At 43.2% G+C, this 9,655-nt stretch overlaps 1 protein-coding gene across 4 annotated transcripts in view; it reads left to right on the forward strand.

Annotated features, from left to right (window-relative positions):
- ETV5 (ETS variant transcription factor 5) overlaps positions 1-9,448 on the forward strand; it is a 58,809-nt gene extending 49,361 nt beyond the window's left edge. For all 4 annotated transcript variants that reach the window (XM_089509410.1, XM_089509411.1, XM_089509412.1 and 1 more), the window contains 2 exons: positions 1,673-1,774; positions 4,917-9,448. In XM_089509410.1, coding sequence (XP_089365536.1) covers positions 1,673-1,774; positions 4,917-5,138 — 324 coding nt within the window. In that variant the 3' untranslated portion in view covers positions 5,139-9,448. The remainder of the gene's footprint in view (positions 1-1,672; positions 1,775-4,916) is intronic.
- Positions 9,449-9,655: the final 207 nt, after the last annotated feature.

Genomic DNA, 9,655 nt, shown 5'->3' on the forward strand with positions numbered 1-9,655 from the left:
CTGTGGGTCAATACTCTCTGTTTTTTGCCAACAGAGTCTGGCTAGTTTTTAATGACTTTCCAAAGCAGCAAGCAGGTCTTGTGAAATCCAAGGGAATGGATGTGGCTCTTTACATCTCTTCAGATGTGTTTAACTTAGCTTCCTAAAATATGAAGAGCTTTGCTCATTTTGTTTTGTTGAAGCATACTTGAAGTTTGGTGATGCATCTCTTCTAATGTCCAACAACTGTGAGAGGCCTTGTGGCCCTGTACATGTTCTGAATCATAGCTCCCATTGTCCCTGAGCACTGACAGTGCTGGTTGCTGTTAATGGGAGCTGGAGTTCAACAGAGCTAGAGAGTTCTCCACCACTGATATAGTGGTTTGTTGGATATCAACTGCCAACCTATGTTAAATTCACACTGTGGCTGAGATCTTTGATCAGCTTGGCAGTTCATAAACCTCTGATAAGTATATCTCTGCCTCTTCCCCTAGTCTGCCTGAACACAGGCTACCTTTCTTCTGCTGACATGTTGTCCCCTATAGCTATTTTGTGGCCAGAGGATGACAGGGGACAGCTAGGAAAATTTAGGCTGTATTTCTGCAAACAAACATACACATGAGACATACCATTCCTAAACCTGAATGATACAAATGCTAAACACTTCAAGATCACACTTGCCACTGACTTAAGTAATGTATTTGTATTAAAAATGACTGATTTGGTCACCCTTGTGACAGTTGTGTAGGCAGAACACAATTATGTAGTAAATGGATGTGGATTCCTAATTCCAATAAAACTTTTCATGTTTATGTGCTTAGGGATCTCTTCTAATTATTATTAAGCTTTATATAGCACTGTAAATTTACACAGTGCTGTACATGCAATCTGTTTATTTAGATGGTTCCCTGCCCTCAGGCATACAATCTAAAAAGACATGACACAAAAGGAGAAGGGAATGGTGGTGGGGAAGGAGATCATGTCCAGCAGTTCTTCTCTCCCTCTGAGGCCTGGACTAAGGCAGATGGACTGGAGGGAGGGCTCTCCTTCTTTGTTTGGGCCAGGCCTGATGGAACTAGCAGGCCTTTCTCTCCCTCTGAGGCCAGATGACATCAGATGGCAAAGGGAGGGCTCATCTTCTTACTCTAAATGTAAGAAATCTTCACTTTTAAATGTGTTCCCATGAGCAGCAAGTGTTACATTGGAAGAATCCAGGGGGAAAAAACAGATCCTGAAACACAAACTAAAATGGATTGTTCAAGAGCTAATGCATGCAGTTCTTTCCCATGAGTTCTACATCTTGGCCAGTGTGAATGGAGATTCAGACAAAATCAGATATTCTCAGCTGTTAGGGATACTGGAGGAACCTGAATATTGAAATACAAAATAATAGCTGTGAGAGTATGTCACTAGCAATTACAACCCCAACAGACATGTCAGAAGAATACAGCTGCCTTGAGTGCTTTTGGAATCCTAGTGTCCTGTCTGATTCTTCCAGCAAATAGTTGGGTTAGCTAAAAAGCACTGGAGCCCTGTATACTAGTAGTCTGGAATCTTGTACCTTACCATTGTTGGCATTTCTATCCCCCTCCCTATCCACCCTACATTAGAGGCTTGCTTCCAAAGATTTTAACACTCCTCAGTCATGCCAGAAATTTCACAAGCTTCATTGTTATATTTTTCACATTTTTAGGTAGCTCGTCGGTGGGGAATCCAGAAGAATCGGCCAGCTATGAACTATGATAAGCTCAGTCGTTCTCTTCGTTATTATTATGAAAAAGGCATCATGCAGAAGGTAAGCATATACTCTTTGCTCTGAATGTTCCTGCTAGGCAAGGATAGGGTGGCTGTAAAACAGGGGTGGGATATTCCTGAGGGCTGAGCACCTCCCCCCCCAATACACACACACCAGCATTTTAATGACCACTTGACAGCCCTCAGCCTATTTTAGACTTGAAAAGGCTTCCCCCCCCCCCCCAAAAAAAAAAATCAGTAGCAACTTCTGGTTTTTTTAGAAAAAAAAATTCCCCAGACCTAAAACAGGCCTGCCAAAATGGCCTGAAATGGCCACTCATATGCCTAGTGAGACTGAACTATTTAAGGACCCCCATAATTGGAGATGGGAGCACAACAACAATCTTCAGGTCATACAGTATGTGGTTGGATGGCTGCACTATTCCTGGCCCTCCAGTAGACAAACAGTTTTTGGCACTAGGATGATTCATTTTTTGAGGACCAGTGTTCCTCCTGTTCCATCTGCCAACACACCATTTCTTGGTGCCCTTCCAGACAATCAGTTTACAGCTTCAAAAGGCAAACTTTACATCATTAATTTATACAATCTACATGCCACCCCCTGAAGTTATATTGTTTGCCTGCCAATATTTCATTTTCTCAGCCCCCAAACCTAAGGCTTTATTCTGGAGCAAATGAGAATCTTCACCCTTAATAGGAAACTCATTTCTATTGCAATTGTTCCATAGTATTTGGAACACAGTATCTTTGCTGTATCTGAGGTGCCTTTTAAGAAATTATCTTCAACCTTCTTAGTATCTTTTTTTTTCATTGTATGTCTGTTATGTTAAAGGCCGGTTACAAACCGGCAGTTTAGTGCGTGACGAGCACGCACTAGGGTTACAAAAGGGCAGTGCTTCCGCACCGCCCTAACCCTAGTGCGTGCTCGTCACGCACTAAACGGCGGCGGCCCTTCCATATGGCCGCCGCCGTGAGGACGTCACGGCCGCGCCGCCTCTAGACGGGGCGGCGCGGACGTGATGTCCTTGCTCCGCGCCAGGGCGCTTAGTGCGCCCTGAACACGGAGCAGGAAGGAGCTCCGTTTCGGAGCTCCTTCCTGGTTTAGTCCGCTGGGCGCAGCCTTCAGACGGCTGCGCCCAGCGGACTAAAAGAGAAAGGGGCCAAGCGGCCCCTTTCTCTTCTCCCCGCCGCCGCGGGGTGTCCTTGGGGCTTGAAGCCCCAGGGACACCCCTTTTCTGGCTGCGGGAAAGCGGCGTTTTGCTGCTTCCCCGCAGCCCGAAAAGCGGCGGATCGGGGCCTCAGCGGCTGCCGGTGTAGCCACTGAAGCCCCGATACTCCGGGGAAAGGGGCGGGTCCAGACCGCCCCAAATGGGCGGTCTATAACCCACCAAAGTTACTTACTAGTTGTGTTCCGCTACATAAGGCAAATCACCAGTGCCTTTGAGCAAAGCCTATAGAATTCATTTGTCCATTTCATCCCTGCAGCAAGTCCACCACCACTGAAACTAGCCAGATTCACATCCGGGTTGTCTATACTTTGTTTGAAACTCTGCAAATTCCCATAGACTTCCATAGAAAATAAACAAATAGGCCAGTACCATAGAACATGAATTACGATTCCAAGCTCGCAGCTAGGTACTTACTGACACTCCTTCCAGATTATTACTTCTGGAAGGGCTTTTGTGAGCACTCACGGTACTTTTACTTTTAAAAAAACCTGTATGAAGACTATCATTTTTGTGGGGTTTTCGGGCTATCTGGCCATGTTCTAGAAGAGTTTATTCCTGACGTTTCACCGGCTTCTGTGGCTGGCATCTTCAGAGACTGCTGACCTGGAACAGAGTGGGTATATATATACTGTGTGATCCTGGGTAAGGAGAAGTGATTCCCATGTTAATCTGTGTATTGTTCTGTTGTTGATGGCCAGGCCTCAGGGTTGGGGGATATGCAAAAGAGGATTAGTGTCTGCTAATTGGTGATCATTGTCTGCTGGGAGAGCCTCTTTTCCAGGTCAGCATTCTCTGAAGATGCCAGCCACAGATGCCTGCGAAATGTCAGAAATAAACTCTTCTAAAACATAGCCACATAGCCTGAAAAAAACACAAAAAACTGTAGATGCAGGCCATGAAAGCCTTCGACTTCACATTATATGAAACAGTCTTTTTATCGGCTAAAAGTAATTTGTTGTTGTTTTAAAATGCTGGTTGCTGAAAAAACTGATTTTCAAATTCTGTACAACGTGATTGTAGATTGTAGAATCTCAAATTAACAGCCCAGATATAAGGCTGAGAGGGACTTGTGGGTAAAAGCTAAAATACATTTCTGGAGAGAGTGGATTATGAGAGATGTTTGTCTGAGACATCTTTGTATCCTCTTCCTGCAAAACCCCCTCATGCCAGATTTTGAGGATATATGCTGCCACTGCATGGATAAGGGAAAATATGCATGTAATCTAGTGCTACCCAAAACAGTGGTCTGTGAACTGGTGCCATTCCTTACTGTTGGTCCATAGCAAGTTTTCAGGAAATAAAGAAACATCTGAAACCAATGAGCACAAATATGGTACTGCTCCCTGGCACAGTAGGAAGGGGGGAATGCTGATCAGGTAGTCTGAGAAGCCCTGATACAAACAACTGTAAGCTCCTGAACAAGATGTTACAACTGCTGTAAAAATTATTCTTCACTTCCTGTTTGTTTTGAATAACTTTATTTTGGTCTTCCTTGGCAATAAATCCATCCAGCCATTAAATACACATAACTCTGTCCTTCTTTATTTGTAAATGCTGATGTCAGAGCAAGCAGAAAGTAGATTGGGACATGTCGTTAGTTCTCTGGAACATTTGCAGTAGGTCAACAAGAATGATTTAACAATAGCAAACAAAATTGCAGCAGATGGGGGAGGGATATGCCATGGTTGGTCTTGTACTAATCATGCCTTAGCGTTAGCTTTCCTAACAAAGGTAAATTTTGAATATTAACCAGTTCCCTTTGATTTGGCCTTTGTGCAATATTTCTGGCCACTTAGATTTCCCTCATCCCCATTTTTGTTTAGAATCTCTAATTTATAGCAACTGAAACCTAAGTTTGGATCTGAATGTGCATTGTATGATTCACAGACTGCAGGCTTTCTGGAAAACTACAACAAAAACTACCATAACTGAAATGTTTTCTTTTTCTTCCAGGTGGCTGGAGAACGGTATGTCTACAAGTTTGTTTGTGACCCTGATGCCCTCTTCTCCATGGCCTTCCCTGACAATCAGCGCCCATTCTTAAAAGCTGAACCAGACTGCCACGTGAATGAAGATGACACCTTACCTCTGACACACTTTGAAGATAACTCTGCATACCTCCTAGACCTGGATCACTGCAGTAACCTCCCCTATGCCGAGGGCTTTGCTTACTGACTTGCTGAGCAGCTGACACTACAGACTCCAGTTCCAACAATTAAGGGCAAATGGGTTTTGTAAAGAATTTCTTTTGTTCATAAAACTGCTCTTTGCAAATATTATCAGAAGAGACTAAAAATAACTTCACAGCCCTCCCAACACGAAGATGGTAACATGGCTAGTGAATAGGAGCTCCAATTGCTGATCACTTCAGCTGCAACCGTAAAGAACGATGGCAGAGTGTGTTCTTGTGGGGATGTCTTCTGGGCCCTGTTGCTAGACTTGAATAGACTGTATGTGATTAGCAAATTGTTGAGATAATACGCTATGTAACAATCACAATCCTTGTATCTACCTTGTATAATGGAAAAGGGCTTTGATTTGCAGAGGGCAAAAGGAACCAATGCTGGTCAAGCCCTTTGGAATGGGTCCTGGCTTAGCGTGGTGCTTCTGGCATGGCTGAATTAGCACAGCCCTCTAAGTTCTCAGTGCACAGCTCTTCAATCTGAGAAAACCTTTTCTCTGATATTTTTTTTTAAAGATTTGATTTGATGTTTTGGCCTCTAATAAGCAACCCATGCTTAAAGGAAAGCACTTAAGCTCCAGATCTCAATGAGCCCGGCAGACCCTTGGCCACCCTCTCTGTTGCAAGGCTGTTCATAGATAGCTTGCTTTTAGGGAGGAAAGAGGGTTTGGCCAAACCTCTTTTTATGTTGTAGGGCAACATTTGTAACTAGATTTTTCTAGGTTTTTGTATCTAAAAAAATTCTGCCTTTTGGCAAAGCTTCTGCTTTTTCTGCTTCCAGCAGTGCCAACACTAAAGGCACTCCAGCATGGACGGGGAGAGGTTTCTTGCCCTACCATGCGCATATCTGCTTCAAACATTTCTGCACTGGATCCTGTCCAGGACACTTTGTACAGTGTACTCTGTATTTGGAGGGTGATCCTATGCAGTAGCAAATGCACGCTTTTTCTGTGACTGGGAATCATATGTATATAATACAAGGCAGCCCCAGCCACTGAACTTCCCCAAGGTAGCACAGTTCTGACTCAAGGGCAGTCTTGCCTTGTTATTGCTAATCTACCTTTCTTCGCTGAGCTTATAAGCAAGAGAGAGGTGCAAGGTCTGTACGCAGACATATTTTTAGCTTAATTTGTAAGTTGTGTTACACTTTGAAATGCTTCAAATGCAAGTTGGATATTTTAAGAGGATTTTTTAAAATAAAAAATAGAACTTGGGTTTGTAAAAATTCAGAGGAAGGGGAAAGGTCTAGGTTGATATATATATATATATATATATATATATATATATATATATATATCAAATCTCTGGGACCTTCAGAAAGTCCTCTCTTCTCCTTTCTATGAGCATTGTTGGCATGCACTTGTAATGTGCTTAACCCAAATATGCATACCTTTCCCTATGGGCTCCATGTTTTGTTGTAAATGCTGTATAGGATTTCTTTTTCTGCTTCGATAACTTTGGTTTGGTTTTTGACTAACTTCATTTTTTTAAAAGTATGAAGATTAACTCTTTGTAGACGACTCAGCAACTCTCCACAGAATGTATCAAGTGGCCTGTCACAAAGCACAGGGCAGCAGCAAACTCTGCTGCCACCCCTAATTTGCCCCAAGGCTTAACCAAACCAGTGGGGTTAACTATTTTGGTTTTTGTTAATCTGAGGATTGATGTGAAATAACTGTTGCCTGAGCAGGGCCATATAGTATATCTCCTGCAAAAGCTGCACTACATTCTGTACTGTGTACAATAAAGGAATTTATGCTTTCTGTTCAGGCACTGTTTGTGCTGCATCTCATTCACTTGTGTTTCCAACACCATCCATGCAGAGACAGACTAAAGACTTACACATGAGTCCTGTTCTCACCACAATTGCTTTAGTTAAAGAAAATGGAAATATACTAATTTGGGAGTAACCATTATCACACATCTCCTCAATAGCATATTTGCAGCTGTTTCTCCTGTGGATGATCCCTCACATTCTCTTTTGCACTCCCACTGAGCCTGGCCTCTCTGCCTTATGCCATACACAGAGTGCCTCCCGGGGGTTAATTATTTTTATTTTTAGCACAATTCAGAGTTATGGTAAAACAAGTTATGTTTTTGGAAACGGGAAAGGAGGAGACACTGACACCAGGTGAATGCCAATATTGGAAAAACCTGAGGTGGGACTGCAGCATGAGTGGGAGTTTATTGATGGGTTTGCCCCATCAATGAAATGTGACACTTCAACAACACTTGATAGCAAGGCAGCAATGAGAAAAAGATGACACTGTGCAATAAGTACAATGGGCTCTTCTCTTACTTGGGGGATCCATTCTGGATCCCCCCACGTAAGGGGAATTCTGCATATGCTCACGCCCCATTGCAAACAAGGGGGTGCATGCCATTTGTTTAATTGCCACGCAGCTTCAGTGTAAGCTTGAAGCTGCATATGGCGCACTTGTCTATGGTGCGGGCACATTGTATTGCTAAAGGTGCTATTCTGTAGTTTTAATAGCTGTTTCAAAGCTTTGAGTGGTAATTTTCTAAATTTGATTTGCTTGCTTATTGAGCTCTGGGTTTTTTATTCCTGCCCAGTTTCTCCTACATTGGATTGCAGTCCCGGCAGAAGCAAATTGTTTTTCTGCAACAATTAACATCTGAGCATTGAAGATAACTTACTTAAAACCAGGTTAAGTGGGGGGTTTTGAAGCCCCCACAAAAAAAATTTAATCAGCTGCATTTGAAATGCCTGTGAACAACAGAGATTCAACCCAGATTCTACCTGGTTTATTTCCACTGTGAATAACCCCTTATTTTCCAACAAACTGGAACAGTCAGTCTTTGCCAATATCTTGGATTTGATAGCAGTTCTTGTTTGTTGTGTGCCTTCAAGTCGTTTCCAACTTATGGGGATTTCTTGGGAAGATTTGTTCAGAGGAAGTTTGCCATTGCCTTCCCCTGAAGCTGAGAGAGTGTGACTTGCCCAAAGTCACCCAGCTGGTTTACATGGCTGAGCTAAAAATCAAACCCTGGCCTCCAGAGTCACAGTCCAACACTCAGGCCACTATGCCATGCTGGCTCTCAACTTCACATCTCCTTTAAATAAAGATGTCCCCTGCACACACATGCACAAACTTTCTTCCCAAGCTGAATCTGGTTCCCGCCAGCTTGCTGAAGGTGATCTTATATGTAGCTCTTTCGATTCCCTGGAAGTTAGAGAAGAAATTATTACCAAGACCCTGTATGCTGCATTAACAATGGCTAAAGTAGAGCAGAGTGGGGCCAGCCAGCCTCTCTGATGGTAGTTTGAATCAAATACTCTGTCCTGAATCAGAAGATCAAAGCCTATCTAGATGAGGGAAAACGAACTCAAGCTAAATCCAGAGAAAACAGAGGTACTCGTGATAGGTACCCCAAATCCAGGTAGGGAAATTTGCCACCCTATCCTTGACAGGGTTATGCTTCCCCTAAAGGATAAAGTTCGCAGTTTGGGAGTACTCCTGGACTCATCTCTGCAGTTGTCATCTCAGGTGGATGCAATGGCCAGGAGTGCTTGGTACCAGCTTCGGCTGATACGCCAACTGTGTCCCTGTCTGGACCGAAAGGACCTTGAAACTAGTACATGCACTGGTAACCTCTCGCTTGGATTTCTGTAATGCACTCTACATGGGGCTACCTTTGTACCAGGTTCAAAAGCTTCAGCTAGTCCAGAACGCTGCAGCCAGATTGGTCACGGGTACTTCAAGATCGGCCCATATAACACCTGTATTAAGATCTCTTCACTGGCTGCCTATTAGCTTCCGGGTGCAATACAAAGTGTTGGTCATTACCTATAAAGCCCTACATGGCTTGGGCCCGAGCTACTTAAGCCTCTCCCTACATAATCCGCCCCGCACCCTCAGAACAATGGGAAAATACCTACTTGAATACCCCAGGGTAAAATTAGCAGCAACTCATCAGAGAGCCTATACGGCAACAGCCCCTGCTCATTGGAATGCACTTCCAGAAAAGATCTGACTTTGTTCCACATTGGAAGCCTTTAAGAAGGCATTGAAAACTTATCTTTTTCAGATAGCATACCCTCCTGACTCTCTTTAAAGATAGTAACCCTAATTAAGATCAGGATGTCCTACCACATCTGACAGTTTTTAATTGATCTGTAGATGGTTTTAGACTTTTATTGAATTGTATGAATTATCGATGTAATTGCTGATGTAATTGTTGTTGTATTGCTTTGTATCGTGACATGTGCCACTTAGCTTGCACAGTGTGAACCGCTTTGATCAGGAGGAAAAGCGATATACAAATAAAAGTTTTATTATTATTATTATTATTTAGATAACCACTGCCAAAAAGAGAAGCCTGAAGATGTATTTTAATCGCTTCAAGCAGGCCAGCATTGTTGGGCAGCTGCCAATGATCACATCACAGCAACAAGCACTACTGCTAATACCTGGAGTTCTCTGGCTTTGTTGTTCCTTGCTGCCATTGTCAAAGTGCCCACTTCAAGCAAGTGAGAAATAATAGAAGC

Source organism: Sceloporus occidentalis, unplaced genomic scaffold, assembly GCF_023333645.1.
Source record: "Sceloporus occidentalis isolate IW3139 unplaced genomic scaffold, rSceOcc1.0.p SCAF_2, whole genome shotgun sequence".
Taxonomy (NCBI): Eukaryota; Metazoa; Chordata; class Lepidosauria; order Squamata; family Phrynosomatidae; genus Sceloporus; species Sceloporus occidentalis.